The sequence below is a fragment of the Aedes albopictus genome, chromosome 2, assembly GCF_035046485.1.
Source record: "Aedes albopictus strain Foshan chromosome 2, AalbF5, whole genome shotgun sequence".
Taxonomy (NCBI): Eukaryota; Metazoa; Arthropoda; class Insecta; order Diptera; family Culicidae; genus Aedes; species Aedes albopictus.
Window position 1 is genome coordinate 150,258,681 of NC_085137.1, and position 18,543 is coordinate 150,277,223.

The window sequence follows — 18,543 nt, forward strand, 5'->3', positions numbered from 1 at the left end:
GAAAAATGACGGTTTGACTGGGTTCATGCATAAAATGACTAATTCGGGAAAAGTTTTAGCTAAACTTAATTCAGTTTAGTTTAATAATGACTATTTTTTAGATTTTTCTAACTAAATTCTAGAATTTGAAAGTTTTTATGATCCATTTGTTTTAAAGCTAGTAAATAATTATTTTATATGTTATTTACATCGTATTTTCAGGATTTTTATTTCTCATATATCACATAGGTTTGAAATTAATGAATGGAGGATAAATATTGTCACGAAATACGATAACACGATCCAATCATAGATGCTAGCGCTCTGTTTAGACCGCGGTAGCGCCATCCGGTCGGGGAAAGCCAAACATCAGACATTTGAAACGATATTACGGCGTCGTTGGCTCTCCAAATAACAGCATGGTTCCCCATTCTGAGATGAATATTAAAAATATTGTTATTTAAACTACTGAAACGGTGAATTAATGTAGAAAACTTACTTACCTTTTCAACAGTTTATTTCCACGAAAAAACTTCCTAAGTCGCAATGGCTGGTGGCTTATGTATTTTCGTTCAAAAATATACTCATTTTTGAAAACCTAACGAAAGTTATTCATAACATGCCTTAAATGCAGATTCTTAATGCATAATTTGTAGTATTTGATATGCATAAATTGAACATACTTGGCAAATGAATAAAATACAGTCATGACTCGCTGGTTGGGGGCTTAATAGTTGGGTGGCTTTTTAGTTGGGACCCCGTTAGTTGAGCAGTCACCCAACTAAAAAGTACCTGGATGTCATAATTCAATGTCAAACTGAAAATGACAACCAATCTGTAATTCCGAGGGGCGAGCTAATGAGTTTTTGGTTGCTTAAACTTTACTGATAATCGAGAAAAAAATTCTATTTCATATTTCTAAAAAAAAAAAGAATATGTACAATTACTTCGAAACAAATGCAAAACATCGGCAATCTTTATTTTGTCGATCATTGAAAGTGTTGTGTGCTTGCTTTTGGTCCGGGTGGTTTCATAAACATCTATATTTTCACTTCACCGAATGAAAATGGGTGAAAATAATTATTTCTCGCATTGGCCGTATATGTATCTTGCAAAACGTATCAGTTTTGCTCTAAATGTAAAACAAATTGAAAATTTTTCCTTTTTGCTTCCAACCTAAACATGATTTAAAAAAAAACAATGCGCACGCCCCTTGTGCTGCTGTCACTTCACCCAACTAGCGAATCGAATTCGTTGGTTGGGTGGAGGTTGTGGCTCAACGAGCGGGTTCCGACTGTATAGTCATTTTCTGACTTTCCCAGTTTCTGAGTGTACACACTCGCGCTTGCAAGACGCGGCTACCACAGGCGAAATTATCAGATTTCTGGCAGATTTAACGAAGGACTTTTTGAGTCTCAGAAAGAAATCAGAATTTCAGGAGAACTCGGGCAACCTGCACTCGATCTTTATTAACAACGTATATGACACTAAAATTCCTTCTTTTCTTGATGAGTTTACGGATATTAACCCGGGAGCGGTCGCGTCGTGTACTGAGTACACGCACCTTGAAAAATGCACGCATGTTGTACACAGCGTGAGCGCGGCGATGTTGCAGGTAGTCAAAGACGCGACTGCTCGAGGGTTAATAGGCGCCGTTATTGACTTAGTAATTCTCTGGGTTGCAAAACGGTGAGTCGATAAGGAGAGCGTCCAACATAGCTCTGATCATAGCTGCTTCCACAGGTCAAGCGATGACAAAGACCGCCAGCTAAGAGTTGTGTGCTTAGCTGGTAGTGCAGCCTGGGCACTGTTGTCCTTCTGACTTCAGCTGGATTGAGGAGGTACGCCCCGAGCGTCTGTTCACCAAGGAGGTGCGGCTCAAACAGCGTCTGTTCTGGCATCCAGCGGCTGAGTAAGAAACGTTGCACCACGCCCAGCTAGATCCAAGGTGGTAGCCCCATCAGTGTGGTCGTCCTAGTATTGGTTTGGACGTTAAACAGAACTGGCACGATGGCCCTCCGGCGAGACAGGAGTGTTGGCGTAGGCCCAATAAGCCACCCGTAAAAATCCCCATTGCGATTAACATAGGAGAAAATACGACTCGATACAATCGGCATAGACCTACGCGCAGTTAGAGCAAACATACGATGGTTGCTCGCCGCGTGACGTGAAAATCGTTGTCGGCGACATGAACGCGCAGGTAGGAAGGAAGGAAATGTACAGACCGGTAATCGGGCGAAACAGCCTGCATGCTGTATCGAATAATAACGGCCAGCGATGCGTAAACTTTGCAGCCTCCCGTGGTATGGTAGTCCGAAGTACCTTGCCACCAAAGCCACCTGGAGATCACCCGACCCTCAAACAGAAAACCAAATCGACCACGTTCTAATCGACGGTAAATTCTTCTCGGATATAACCAATGTCCGCACATACCGCAGTGCGAATATAGATTCGGATCACTACTTAGTCGCTGTATGCGTGTGCTCAAAACTTTCGACAGTTATCACCACGCGTCGAAGTCGAACGCCGTGGCTTAACATCGAGCAGCTGCGTAACGTAGAAGTGGATCAAGACTACGCGCAGCGGTTAGCAGTGACCCTACCAACGGAAGAGCAGCTTGGCGCAGCTACACTTGAAGATGGCTGGAGGGACATCCGATCTGCCATAGGTAGTACCTCGGCTACACAGAACTAGGCTTCGCGACTCTGAATCACAGAAACGACTGGTACGACGGCGAATGTGAACAGTTGAAAAACGAGAAGAATGCAGCATGGGCGAGAGTGCTGCAACACCGTACGAGAGCGAATGAGGCACGTTACAGACAGGCGCGGAACAGGCAGAACTCAGTCTTCCGGATGAAGAAGCGCCAGCATGAAGAACGAGATCGCGAAGCTATGGAAGAGCTGTACCGCGCTAAGGACACACGAAAGTTCTACGAGAAGCTGAACCGCTGGCGCAGAGGCTTCGTGCCACAAGCCGGCATGTGCCGAGATAATCACGGGAATATTCTCACGAGCGAGCGTGAGGTGGTCGAGAGGTGGCGGCAGCATTACGATGAGCACCTCAATGGCGACGTTGCAAGTACCGAAGGTGGCGTGGTAACAGATCTAGGAGTACGTGCACAGGACGAAAGACTTCCGGCCCCTGACCTTCAAGAGATTGAGGAGGAGGTTGGCCGGTTGAAAAACAACAAAGCCGCTGGAGCAGATCAACTACCAGGCGAGCTTCTAAAATACGGTGGAGAAGCACTGGTGAGAGCACTACACTGGGTCAATACCAAGATTTGGGAGGAGGAAGTATTACCGGAGGAATGGATGGGAGGAATCGTTTGTCCCATCTACAAAAAGGGCGACAAGTTGGATTGCGGGAACTACCACGCGATCACACTACTGAGCGCTGCCTACAAGATACTCTCTCAAATTTTATGCCGCCGTCTATCACCGATAGCAAGAGAGTTCGTGGGGCAATATCAGGCTGGATTTATGGGTGAACGCGCTACAACGGACCAGATGTTCGCCATCCGCCAGGTGTTGCAGAAATGCCGCGAATACAACGTGCCCACACATCACTTGTTCATCGATTTCAAATCGGCGTATGATACAATCGATCGAGAACAGCTATGGCAGATTATGCACGAATACGGATTCCCGGATATACTCGATCGAGTGATGTGCGTAGTTCGAGTATCAGGGACACTCTCGAGTCCCTTCGAATCTCGCAGAGGGTTACGGCAAGGTGATGGTCTTTCGTGCTTGCTGTTCAACATTGCTTTGGAGGGTGTAATAAGAAGAGCGGGGATAAACACGAGTGGGACGATTTTCACGAAGTCCGTTCAGCTGCTTGGTTTCGCCGATGATATTGATATTATTGCTCGTAAATTTGAGACGATGGCGGAAACGTACATCCGACTAAAGAGTGAAGCCAGGCGAATCGGATTAGTCATTAATGTGTCGAAGACAAAGTACATGATGGCAAAGGGCTCCAGGGAGGAATCACCGCGCCCGCCACCCCGAATTCATATCGACGGTGATGAAATCGAGGCGGTTGAAGAATTCGTGTACTTGGGCTCACTGGTGACCGACGACAACGACACCAGCAGAGAAATTCAGAGGCGCATTGTGGCAGGAAATCGTGCCTACTTTGGACTCCGCAGAACTCTACGTTCGAATAAAGTTCGCCGTAACACGAAGTTAACCATCTACAAAACGTTGATTAGACCGGTCGTCCTCTATGGGCACGAAACATGGACCCTACGTGCAGAGGGCGCCCTTGGAGTTTTCGAACGGAAGGTGTTGCGTACCATCTACGGCGGAGTGCAGATGGAAGACGGGACTTGGAGAAGGCGAATGAACCACGAGCTGCATCAGCTGCTGGGAGAACCAACCATCGTCCATACCGCGAAAATCGGGAGGCTACGGTGGGCGGGTCACGTCATCAGGGTGTCGGATAGCAACCCGACTAAAATGGTTCTCGAGAGTCATCCGACCGGTACAAGAAGACGTGGAGCGCAGCGAGCTAGGTGGGTCGACCAAGTGGAGGACGATTTGCGGACCCTACGCAGAGTGCGGAACTGGAGACAAACAGCCATGGACCGAGTGGAATGATGACAGCTACTATGTAGAGCAGAGGCCACCCCAGCCTTAGCCTGATCGGTAAGGTAAAGTATGCAATTCTCTTGATGATGATATTGTTCTACCATCTATTGTAGCAAGGCAGCTGCCTATAGCACTGGAATAATCTGAAAAGCGATTTGATCAAGATTGTGCTGTTGTTAGTGGTCAGTCATTCTCCTGTATGAAGGGCCAAAAAGGGTTGTGCGGGCCCGCAAGCAGAGACACTTGCGCGAAACCCGCGTCAGGGGAAAAGAATCTCCTTCCAGAAGAAAGTTCTCACAAACAACTGCAAAATCAAGCCCTCGATTGACAGAATACTCCCAATAGATGGGGTCGAAGAGCCCGCCCTCAATCCACGAAATGTTAACAACCAGGAGGAGGCAGTTCCAAGCTCCTGTCCAAATCGCTTCAATCGGGTGCCCTGATGGTCCCTCCCTTTCCCAATATATGATGAGATATGTATATACAGTGTATGTGAGTGTGTGTTGTGTATGTTTTGTTAAACCTTTGTATGAAAAACAATCATAATCATGATTAATAAGCATTTATAAAATATGCGAAACATTTACCTGATTACTCCTGAAATAAAATGTGGATTAGTAACAAAACATTAAAAAAAGCACATCAAATCTCGATCCTGGAATGTCTGCTTACCACAGACCGGCCACTTTAGGCATGAAAACATTAACAAGATCGAAATTTGATGTGGTGGTAGATCTTACGCCGCAGCGCACCATTCTAAGGTGATCTACCCACGTTACGGGGGAGGTAAAGTATGCAATTCTCTTATGTAATAAAGGTATATTCACAACACACAAAAAGAAACTCTAGATATTATAGTCTTTCATTCGCATGAAATTTTTTATTATTATTACTATTTATTAACGACACTTTACCATTATTGTGGCATTCGTGTCATATTCGCATGAAATGTTCACACAATTAGGTACTCAATGCACTCAACGGGTATCTTAACGTTATCCCTTACACTAACATCAATCCTCATCATCATCGTATTCGTCCATGTCAACATGGTCCACCACATCCACTTCCATAACTACGTCCGCATCCGACAGCGTCAAACCCACGGAGTGCACTTGCAGATGTTCCTCGCAGGTCTGCCGGTGGGTAAACTCCTGACCGCACAGCTTGCAGTCGAAGTACTGATACTTCCCATCGACGAACACCTGGTAGCCGCGATGGCGCATTACAAACTCGCTCCGTTCCTCTCCGGTGTGGTCGATGTCCATATGCTGTTGCAGCTGAAATTGCTCCTTGTACGATTGGCCGCAGAGTACGCACTGGACGGGGAACGATCCTGGGTGGACCCGCTTGAAGTGTTCCAGATGGTCCTGCTTCAGGAGCCACTTTTTGCACACCGAGCAGGGTTTTTTAACCAGCGGCAAATTTTGACCCGGTTGACACTCGAGCTTCTTCAGATGGGTGAGCAGTGTCTGGGTTCGGCGGAAAATCCGACCACAAATGGTGCAGGTGTTTTGGCGCGGCCGTCTCATATGATCCGCCCGGATGTGTTTTACCATTTCTGCCCGGTAAACGAGATCAATCAGGCAAATTCGACACTCGTAGTATTCGGCATTCTCAACGGAGATGGTTTTGTACAAACTCGTTCCCAGGGTTTTGAAATCCGCTGGGCTGTGGGACGTATCGGCGTGCAATCGTAACTGCTCTTGGCTGTCGCACTTCGTGTTGCATAGTGCACAAACGAACGGACTTTCCTCCGGGTGGTAAATCGATTCGTGCTCCGTGAGTAGCTCCTTCACCTCGAACACGTGACAGAATCGGCACTTGCGAAGAGCGTTCTGCTCATTGTGGTGCTGCTGGGCGTGAGATTTGCGATCATGCTGGGGAACGATGGCATCGCATTCGGGACACTGAAACTGCGCGTTGTTCCGGTGGAAAGCCTTATGCTGGCCCATTGTAGGAACGTAGACACCTTTTTTGCAGACTTGGCAGGGCTTGAATAGCCAACTCGTTTCCTTGGGGTGTATTTTTTTGCGGTGTTCAACAAGCTGCTCCAGGGTTTCGAAATTGCTTGCAGGACCAATGCATTTATTGCAGCGAAACAACTTTTCCGGATTGTGTGTGTTTATGTGATCGTTGTAGCTAGTTTCATCCGTAAAAACACATTCGCAAAAGGTGCAATTTTGCAGCAGCTGGTGTCCGCTAAGTTCCGAATGGGCCAGGAAGTCTTTGAGGAGTCGATAACGTGCAGGACATTGCTTACACAGGAAAATGTCGAAAGTTCCTTCTGGTCCTCCCATATCGGCATCGGTAAGTTTGAGCGCTTTCTTGCTGGATGCTGGCTTGATGGTAGCGCCAATCGAAGGCTGTTGTTGGGTACATCTGGAAAATTGTGAAACAAATGAGGGCGTAAGTGTTGATGATCTTAAGACGACAATGCTATGGAGCCTGCCACGTTAGTTTGCGGGCCAATAATGTGAGGAAAGGGACGGAAGTGATGATTGCCATCGTTTGTATCCACAGCAGATCGAATTCTACCTCTGTGTCTGCACAAATTCAAGGATGTCGGAGTATTGGTGGGATATGGTTGGCAGAGGGTACACACATTGGTGCGTGGATGCCAGGCGTAAAGTGATAGAATTGTGTACCTTCATGTTCTGATGATGATGTGGTACAGTTCGCTTGATTGCATAACTCGTAGGCGTTATCTGATAGATACTGTGCTGTGAAAGTTGGAAGGAAGGGAAACGGCTTTTTCAATCCGTTTGTGGTTCTAGAGGTGGCTATGAATTAGCATATGCATGTACATGAGTTGTATGTAGAGAGGATGGACAAAGTAGATAGGAAGAGACAAAGTAGGAGGGAAAGGACTGGCAGGGATTGTAAGCAGGACCTTCTCCATAAAAATCAGAAGCGGTAGCCACTAGACCACCAAGTTCACCTTTAAGACTCGATCATTCGTCATCATTTTTCGTAAACTGAAAAGCAGTTTTTACGCTGTAAATCAAAACAATTGGCAAGTAGGGTATGCTGTTCATCAAATTAAGTTCATTCAAGTGAAACTTCACCATGCGAAGGGAACAACTGCTGTACTTTGCAGAAGATTTACGAAGAGCAAACTGAATAGCGCATTAATCCAAGAGCCATGGACATTGGACAACTAACAGTAGGATAGCAGGAATTCCTATAACATCTTGTAAGTTAATTTACAACTCTGGTCAGCTTGCTCCCGGAGCTGCAATGTTAATAAATAGAATTGAAAATATTGTCCCAATTACAGAATTTATAAAAAGAGACGTCGTCGCGGTAATGGTGGAGGTGCCAACAATCAATGGCAAAACGGAAATCTACGTTGCATCAGCGTACTCTTTCCGGGAGACATAGGAAAAGTTCCTCCATCAGAAGTGGTAGAGTTTGTTTGTTGCATACTGTAACAAACAAAATAAGGCGTTTATAATTGGCTCCGATACAAATGTTCATCACACGGTATGCGCAAGCACGGGCATCAATAGCAGAGGTGAGTACTTTATAAAATATATCTAGAACAGTCTATAACTATGAAATAGACATATGTAATAGGGGAGAAGCACCAACATTTATAAATGCAATTTCCTGTCTTATTGTACTTGATTTGACACTGTGTAGTTCAAAAATCTCGGAAAAAAAGGGGCATGTATCTGATGAAGCATCATTATCGGATCATATGCAAATCTTATTCGAGTAGGATGCTAGTCAAGAACTCACACTAACTATAAGAGATCCCAGAAAAAACAAACTGGGAGCTTTACAATTTAGAGCTGAGAGCTGGAGTAAACACATTACACACAACCTCAAAATCATGCACAGAACTTGAAAAAAAGTTCAAAACAATCATCGAATTTGATTATGAAACCATTTAATATAAGTTACACTGCTAAAGAACGCTCAACAAACAGAGATGTTCCATGGTAGAATAACCGATAAGCCAAACTTCAAAAAAAAACGGAAAATGTATAACTGAGCTAAACGAACTCTACAGTGGAGCACGTATAAGGAATCTCTTACTAATTTTAATAGAGAAGTAAGAATATCAAAAAGGATTAACATGTTAAAGGATACATGTTAAAGCATTGAAAATACTCCAGAAACCGTCAGGTTGCAGAAAAATCCTTGCAAAGGATCATTCTAACGGATTGGGAACACTGAAAAAAGAAATTGGGTCTTTTACAAGTTCTGCAAATGAAACATTAGAGTTGATGATGAGGAGAACACATTTCCCCTGTTCAGTAATCAATTCAACTGAAGACTAGAGTTCAGCTGTATCAGAACTGGCGTTATTGAAGCCAGGACGTATGATCATGAAATACTGAGCGAAACGACTGGATTAAATAGAGACTGGATCGATGGTTGCACCGTTGCACTTTGGCCAAACTAATATTTTTTGCAAAGAAAGTTGAATGGGCGATTGACTACTTTTCACCCTTCAAATCACCTGGTAGGGATGGAATTCTTCCTGTACAGGTCGGACTCAATTATCCGGGTGACTCCAAAATTATTTCACCCCGGATAATCGAATCACCCGGATAATTCTTCAACCAAAAACTGTTCGTTAAACATAGAAGCTAACATACATGACGTTGTAGTGCCTAAACTTAACGTCAGGTATTATTATAACCATGTTTTTTGAAAATGAAATTTTAACTGAAAAATGTGAAAAAATAAAAACAATTTTCAAATACGGTCAAGGCGCCATTCACCGTGGGGGCTCCATTCACCGTGTGCCTTCGAATATTTTTTCATTATTTCCATATTATGATTGAATGATATGACAATTTCCCTTCAATTTCACCAATACGCCACTAATCTATTGTTACCATGTCAAAACGCTCATTAGAAACATTTAAAAGTATCATTTTGACACTAAAGTGTGTTTACGTGAAGCGGGTTTCTGCTCGTTCACTGTATTCATAGTGAAAAAACGAAAACTGCGCTAAGGTAATTTAAGCGATAAACTAAATGTAGTAACGTTTTTATTCCACCAAGAAGCAATTAAATTCACATATCAGGTATGTATTTTGCATTACCGAAGTAAGTTTAACAAGAAAGTACGATTACTCGTACTTTTTAATTGAAACAAAAAGGCACGGTAAATGGGTACCCTAAACACCAATGGTCTCCATTCATCGTGCCCCATATTGTCCCATATATCTAGAAAAAATCGAAAATTTGAACATTAGTTTTTCTAATAAAATCCTGCAAGTTATTACTTGAAATGAATTTAAACGAAGAAAATTCCCTTGGCTGGGTTGTTTTGATCATTTTTAAACAAAGTAGAATAAAATTTCTCATACACGGTGAATGGGTCCCTACTACCACGGTGAATGGTGACCTACCACGGAATTAGGCGACCCTACTACCCTTTACTAATTGTACTATATCACCAAATTTTGTGAAAAATTTTCTACTTCTGTGGATATTGCTTAAACTTTAACCTATAATGAAGGCAATTAAAAGCGGCACCAACAATGTTTATAAGACTGGTGTCAAATGACAGCCCTTATTTGCCCCGAATCCTCTTAGATCCACGGTGAATGGTGCCTTGACGGTAGGTTAAATCCAATTTTCAGGTGTTGTATTTGATGTTTATCACATTTTTTGACATATTATAATCTTAAATCTTGTAAACAAAGCATAAACAAACTTTCCCCGGATAATCGAGCCCCGGATAATCGGGTCCGGTTAATTGAACCCCCGGATAATCGAGTCTGACCTGTACTACTGCAGAAGGGAAAGCGATTTTAATATCTATTTTAACTAAACTTTTTCAAGTCAACTTATCATAAAGTTACATTCCAGTAGGGTGGCGACAAGTACGGGTGACTTTTATCCTCAAGGCCAATAAAAAGGATAAAACTCGGCAAAATCCTTTTGGCCAATAAGCTATTGTCTGTACTACTAAAAACTATGGAAAAAATAATCGATGAGCACATAAAATCATCACATCTTACTAGGGGCAAGGCAGATGTAAGGATCTAACGAGAGGAAATCTGTGCTCGAAGTGTTGTTCAGAATTCCTCACAGTTCCTCAGATTTTCTCCCATTTATACCAAAGTGTGATCTGGCACCAATGTCAAACTGCAGTGTTGCATTGTGTTGCATGTGTTGAATGAAATTTGCAGTTTTGGGGATGTCTTTCAACAAATTTCGTCGATCATCGATAAAAAGAGTAACTCAGAATTACTCAGAGTTACTCTTGTTTGCATAGTGTCTTGCCCCTAGACATCTTAATTCAATAGCAACGACCATAATGAAACGAGGTTTCAGTAAATGTGTTGTTGATTGGATTAATGAAATGTTAGCTAAAAGGGAGATATCAGCAAACCTTGAAAGCGCCTCTGTTATATCTGTTAGAGCAGTAAAATGGTGCTCACAAGGAGACGTCTTATCACCTCTTGTGTGGTTTTTGATAGTTGACGGTCTTCTGGAAAATTTAGAATCACTGGAATTCGAAATAATTGGTTTCGCAGATGTGTCTTAGTAGTGCGTAGTAAATATGACCAAATAATCGTTTATGGGAAAACTTCAAGATGATATGTACTCGAAACATCTACTGTGCCACTGTCTGGCACTCTACAACAAGACGTAAGTTCTTCGTCAAAGGGCTATTAAAACCCTCTGACATTTGGAGAACAACACTCAGTACGGTAGTGCAGTTCATTCGGAATGTCGAACCGTGCTAGGTTAATGCTGTTAATCAAACGATGGCCATCACTCACAATAGTGGTCCGTAATCTGATATACATAGCTATAATAAAACTTATCAGGGGCATATATCACAATAGATCAAAAAATTGGTCGTAGAGATAGAAATATTCGCCACGGAAATGATGCTGTTCCCCATCGGTGTATTAATCCGGGTGGTCATCGACAAAGCTTAAAAACCCCTAAAGTATACTGATTATACATAAGACAATTAGATACTTACTGTTTCAACTCTTCCGCGTGCTTCTCCTGTAGATGCTCGGCCACTTGCTGAGGCTGTTCAAAATCTTCCCCGCAAAAGCCACACCTGTAGAAAACGGGACCAGCCTCGATTGGTACCTCTATTGCTGATGGAACTGCTCCCCGGCCAATACCGTGATCGTTGCCAAAATGCGCCGTCAGGTCAATCAACGTCGAAAACACCGAAACGCACAACCCACACTCTAGCTTTGTGTCCAGTTTGGCCTTCTGATGATCTTCTATGTGCTTCTTTAAGTGTGGCAGCTTGTGATAGGTATTGTCGCACTTGCCACACTGCAACGCCCCCGTATCAGCATCGTCCTTCAGTGCATCCGGATGGGTGGCTGTGACGTGATCGAGCAGCTCAGTCGGTGATAGAAACCCAGCGAAACAGGTTGTACACTGAGACATTCGAAAATCGCACGTTTGTAGATGGACTGCGATGGCTTCGCTGGGTATCAGCTTGCAGCATCTACTGCAAACCTTATAGATAGGGTCGGCTACCTCATCTAAGTCCAAGTTCATGCCCACTTTACTGCGCTTCCGGCGCTGCGTGGGCCAACTGTCGAAATAGTTGTCCCGGTAAATGTTCGGAAACTTCTCCGAGAAGCTAACCTGACCGGTAAAGTCCAGCTCGTCGGCCAATTCACGGGGTTTCGTGCGCGAGTAGCACGGTTCATCTCGGGCCAGCCGAACTACATTGCGTGCGTTGAGTTCATCGGATGCCTCCAGGTCCGCCGTGGTTTGGTAGGTCAACGAAATCACGTGCTTCACCGAGCTGTGGCTAATGCCCACCTTTCCGTTCGGATCGGAAACTCGCTTCAGCAGTGACGACAGCTGATCATAGTTCAGATTGGGAAAGGCCTCTTTCATTACGTACTCCCGGATGTAAGGGTCTTCCTTCAGTTTCCTCCGCACTTCCAAGTCTTTTTTGGACAAACGAATCGTTTTCGCCTTCGAAACATTAGCGGGCGCCGAGACACGTAATTTCCGCACCAGCTCTGAAAAGTGCAGACCAGCATCTTGTTTCGTGATATTGTTTTTGCTGGGAATGAAATGGAAACTTTCCGATTCGCCCATCTTTGGTAGAAACTGATTGGGGACGGCGAACGGTTTCAACACGTAGCTATTCGCTGAAATGGATAAAATTCAAGTTAATATGTTTTATCAATTAGATTTCTGTTGGAAAGGATATGGCCACAAGATAATGCTGAGGATTGCGGGTTTGTTTCCCGGTCAGCCCAGAAACGCAATGAAAATGTCTTTAACATTCTTGGGCATATATAGCATCTTCGTCCACGATTAATAACTGAGAGTTTTCTCTGCCAATGATCAGTTTGAATTTGTACATCGTGTGACATGCACGAAGATACTCTGCTATGCTCAAGGAAGTCAAGGAAATTTCTATTACGAAAAGGTTCTGGCCCAACCGGGAATCGAACCCGTCAAAATAGATCAATTACTCTTGAAATGTATCTTACTTTGCTTGCAATACTCGAAATTGTCCTTGGTAAAATGCAAACAGCAAACTGCTTCCCGTCCGACAATGTCCCCAGTGTAAAGTGTCCGTTGTATCCATTGCGATCGAAGATCTGGATTCTCCGGAAACGGGTAGAATTGGTGATCCTTATGAGGGCTGGCTGAAATTTAGAAAATAAATAAGGTTTTTTTTCTGCATTTTACGAGAAGTTGACGTCACTCAAATACTTTACCTAGATTTTTACACAATGGAACACTGCACCAGGTAAAAACCATCGTAAATTTAAATTTCGGCTGTTAACGACAATAACACGGATATAATATTTTACTATTTGGTAAGAAATAGTGACTAAAACTAAAATAATATTCGTAATTTAGGCAAAAACAAAAAAAATCACTAAACATTGACTTTGTTAGTAAACACGGCAAACAAAAACGTCATCCTCACGACTGGAGCACGCTCACGAAACTACAATCTTAAAATGTTTACACCAACTTGTGTATACGATTCACTTATTTTTCTTGCAAAAGTGGAACTAGGGTAAAAAAATATAATTTGGACATGTATGTAATTTGGACAGGCACGGTGATGTATGTCTTGTTCCGATGAGCTAATAAAAGTAGATACTTCTTAATATTGATTATTGGATCAAACAGACCCTATTCTGCTAACTTACGTTGAAAATATGCTTAACAATTAAGAATTTACTTCAAAAATATCGAAAATGTAAATTGTTTCACTAAAACCCCTCAAATGCACAGGTATGCAAGACGACATACACTTCACAGCCACATACAATATTCACCTCAAAATCGTTGAATTAATAATTGTAAGTAATTTAAAAGCCTTATTGCAATGAAAAATGTTCAACAAATAAGAATTAGGCAGCCAATCTCTTAACAATCATCTAGAACACTTAAAATAGGTGGTGTCCAAAATACATTACAAGTTTTCTACTGTAAATATATTTTGGTCATCTGACGAACTACATGGAGATGCTGTGGGATTGCATACTTGGAGGCGTATTCTGTGGGTCTGGCGATATTTCCTCGATTTTAACAAAAACTGTAATAGTTATCAAAATAGATGCCTGTTAAGCGGAGAAATTTGATTATTTGTTAGAAAATATTTGTTAATTTATGCTACTTCCATGATTTAGCAATATTCATGGCTAAACATTGAGATAATTGCCCTGTCCAAATTATATATACCTAAGGGTGTCCAAAACATATATTCGGTGTCCAAAATGCAATTCTAACAGGCCAATGGAAATTGTGATTTTCTCAGCCTAAAATGCTTTCGTTAAGGTTTTTGTCACCAAAGTACAATCATATGTTAAGCGTACAAGTAACTTTGCACGATAATCAATTGCTTTCTAAGGAAGTTAGGGGACGATTTTTCGAACGTTGTCCTCAGCCTGTCCAAAATACATGAATTACCCTACCAGAGAAAGTTAACACTTTTTTTCTCTAAACAACAGGCTTGATAATCCTCCTCGAAATGAAAAGAGTTTTGCAACATGATCTAGAGCGGTGTTTTGCTTTTGCCTCGTCGCGAGGGAGCGAACGAACCCCAAACAGAGAGGCAATAAAAACTGAGCGAGGAAGAGGGGAACGAAAAAAGAGCCGATGATTATTTCGGGTTTTTGAGTGTGATTTTCGCCTCGAGAGTCTTTCTTTGTATGGGAGTGGAACCAGAGCTGCCACATACAGGGTTGTATACGAAAAAAAATTTGGCACCCCCTCGTTTATTTTTAAACCGCAAGGCAATGGAACAAGTTTGTTAACTCAAAAAATAGTATATTTTTGGAACTATTTTTTAAGCTTTCAGTCCTAGTAAAATACTTTGAGGTAGCAAAATAAACGAGGGGGTGCCAACTTTTTTCGTGTACGGAATACAGGTAATGTGGCAGCTCTGAGTGGAACTCCCGAGAGCTTTTTGAGTGTGAGTGGACGTGAGAAACACAACAAGCAATTATGAGTGTTGGACGAACTCCTCGCTGCGCGGCATACCCTAAAACGAAACAACACAGGCTTGTGTACAATGTACACAGGCTTGTGTTCAATGTACACAGATTTGTGTACTACTAGATCAGCCTCCACCCCTGTGTCAAATGTACACAGTCACTTTTCTGGCTCTAGCGCTGGTATGGGAGCAAAGTTCGTAACTAATTTTCTCTGAACGATGACATGCATTATCAGGAATCGATCAATGCAAAAATAATTGTTAATTTTGTTTTCATGCCAGCGCTGGAGCCGGAAAAGTATCTGTGTACATTTGACACAGCGGTGAGGCTGATCTAGTAGTACACAAATCTGTGTAACTTCTGTAACCGTGCAAGCTCGCGCTCGGTGCTGTTGAGGATTTGCGTTGTGATTTCTGAGTTTTATTTTCACTCCTCAGAAAATCGCCGAAATCGCTTCCTCATTTTCTCGCGAGGGAGTTTCTGCCAAGCCTGCTAAACAATAGAGAATCTGCTGAATCTGAGTTGAGGCTGCGCCAGAGCGTTAAACTTTAATCACAAATTTTTGATTTAAAATAGTGATTAATCGAGCTTTTCATTGGCATGCAGTAATCTTTTTGGTAAATTTGCTTTAATTACATAAAATGGCAATCTTGCTTTAGTATTTAACTCGTTCATTGCATACTTTTATGTGTATTTTGTTTACTTTTAATCATTCCAAAAGCGCTTAATCACTGATTAATTCTTGATTAAATATTTTTGAATGAATAAACGTTTATAAAGTGGGGCGGGGCAAGATGGGTCACCTAAGGATGGATCACCATAACTTTGTAAATACAAATCGTATTGGTTTGTATTCGTCCGCTACTCTTTAATACACTAGTTAGCTATGCTAAAAGTCGATAAAAAGTTCATTAAATACAAAATATGATGTTAAACAAGCAGTTTTAAAAAGTGATCGATACATATTGGGCCGTGAAAAAAGGGCGGGGCAAGATGGGTCACCTTTTAAGTGATTCACATTTTCTCAACGAAAAACGTCAAAATATAAGATTTTTTCCGCATTCATATATGCTCCATATCCATACTGAGTAAACAAAAGCTACTAGTTAACATTTTATAAATTTATTTGGAATATAAAAAACTTTACGATATGAGTGGTCCTAAAACGACTTGAAAATCGATGTTTTCACTAAAAAATTATCATAATTTTATGTTATAATTTTGAGCGTTCATTCCGCTTGATTGAAGTCATTTATGAGATAGTATTGTAACAAAAAATAAATAACTTTTGAATGCTCCAAAAATACGTTCAAAATTGAAGGTGACCCATCTTGCCCCGCGGCCGTTTATATGGAGATTATATGGAATGTATCGCATAAGAAAAATGGCTAAAAACCATTTTATTTTTTATTTCCAATGAGAGTGAATAATTTTTCAATCAATGCCCCAAACTTTTGTATATTCATGCTGGTCATCTAACAAAATTATTAACAAAATCAAAACATGAGTAATACGCCCAAAAATGGCACTGACCCATCTTGCCCCGCGACCCATCTTGCCCCGCCCCACCCTATTAATTAATCGCCTGTAAGTATGCAATGAATGGGTTACATAGTAAAATTTGATGCCTAGTTTATGTGATTAAAATAAAAGGATCAAAAAGTTCACTGTATATCAGTGAAACACTCGATTAATCACTATTTTTAATCATTAATCATGATTAAAATTGTGATTAATCATTAACGCTCTGGCGCTGCGCTGCCACGAGCCTTTCCGTCTGTGGTAACGACCTTAAAGGACCGAGGTTAATAACACGCGCGCTGCGAAAGGAAATGATCTGTCCGTGCGCATGGTAGCAGAGAGACTGAGGATATGCGCAACAAAGTGTGTAGGCCGAAATCAATAAGGTGTGCACGGGGCACGCACGAAGTTTGAACGAATAGTAATTGAGACTCTACCACACCGTCTACCTCTTTTGCAATATCTTGTTGAATTCCAATCTATAAGGGCTATTTGCAGTTCAGAAGGAATTTTTTGGCCTATCTTGATGCATGAAAAATTCCTTGCCTGAATCGCCCAAGAAACCGTTTTTCTTCGATCCCAGTACGCAGTTGCGAAGGAATGACAATTCAAATGGCAGTCACCGTAGAAAGTTTCTGCCAGGAATCGCTCAAGAAGTTTCTTGAGCGATTCCTTTTGAACTCGAAACTGCGCTTCACTGTGAAAATTTTCGGACAGAAATCGGTCAAGAACTTTCTTGAGCGATTCCTTTTGAACACGAAACTGGGCTATAGTCAGGATTCGTTATACACGGTTGTACACCACACACCATGGTACCTTACGCCCATCGCGATTTTTCGGCTGCCTTACATCCGATTGAGCTAATTTTTTGTATGTATTTGCGGCATATCGTAAACTGATTACCTTCCAAAAATGAACTAGATTGGTGTGTATAACACATCCTGACTGTAACTTGATTTGTAGATTTCGTTCCCGCCCCTGCGTAGAAATGTAACCGACTCACTTCCACTTCCGCTCTCGAATTTCTGTCGTTATCTGCTTTTGATGACTTTGACGATGAAGCTTTACGTTGGAGATCCAATTGTGAGGCCACCATGCACGAACTCTATACCGCAGGCATCTATTGATGAAGACCTGCTTCCGTCGAGTGTTCTTCACTGATACACACCAAGTTTCACTGGCATACAACAGCACAGATTTTACGTGAGCTAAAAATTCGGATTTTGGTGCGTCGAATAATCTGATTGTTTTTCCATAGGCTACGACCTGGAGTTCGGGGTGGCCGGGAGACATGGCCTCGGACATGGTAGTCTATTTAAACTCCCAGGTGTAGCGAATAACAGATTAAAACGTAGACTCTATGTACACTATAAAATATACATTACAAAGACGACACGTTACTACATTACTTCTAATGATTCTCTGCGATTGTGCATCGACCGAAGGCATATCGAAATGCTATCGGCGAGAACGCAGGACGACTAAAGCATGAGAGCCAATCCAGTGGTTCTCAACACCATAAATTTCTTACTCGCAGAAGCAGTTCTCGCCTTCTTGATCCGTGTACGTATGTCGATCTTGGTGCCGCCATCGGCCGCCATTTGGCTACCAAGATATTGGAAGCTTTCCACATTCTCCACTGATTGCCCAGCTACCGTAAAGCTGGAAGGGTTGACCGTGTTTACATCCAACGATTGGTCTTGTTGACGTTGATGGTAAGGCGCCATCCACAAATTACGTAACGCTCTAGGGGGAGGGGGGGAGTATGGCCAAGCGTTACGGCCCATACAAAAAATGTCTGGTTTTCATACAAAAAAGCGTTACGGAGGGGGGAGGGGGGGTCGAAAAATGCCGATTTTAGCGTTACGTAATAAATGGATGCTGCCTAAGACCTGCCGCGCTGAGGAGCGATTGGCAAGATCATCGAGCTTGCTCTGCATATCAGAGCGCCGCACGGCATAAAGATCACAAGGCAGGCTAGTAATTTGTGTAAACATTTTGGATGTAAACATGTGACGTAC

At 42.4% G+C, this 18,543-nt stretch overlaps 2 protein-coding genes across 2 annotated transcripts in view; one reads left to right on the forward strand and one right to left on the reverse strand.

Annotated features, from left to right (window-relative positions):
- LOC109420978 (zinc finger protein 60-like) overlaps nucleotides 1-18,543 on the forward strand; it is a 70,533-nt gene that overhangs the window by 49,678 nt on the left and 2,312 nt on the right. The gene's annotated exons all lie outside the window — the stretch shown is intronic.
- LOC115258632 (zinc finger protein 420-like) lies at nucleotides 5,508-13,462 on the reverse strand. The gene is made up of 4 exons (XM_062850605.1): nucleotides 13,268-13,462; nucleotides 13,037-13,195; nucleotides 11,539-12,688; nucleotides 5,508-6,956 (listed from the first exon to the last, which is right to left on the reverse strand). The coding sequence occupies exons 1-4, from the start codon at nucleotides 13,308-13,310 to the stop codon at nucleotides 5,588-5,590; spliced, it is 2,721 nt and encodes a 906-aa protein (XP_062706589.1). The 5' UTR covers nucleotides 13,311-13,462; the 3' UTR covers nucleotides 5,508-5,587.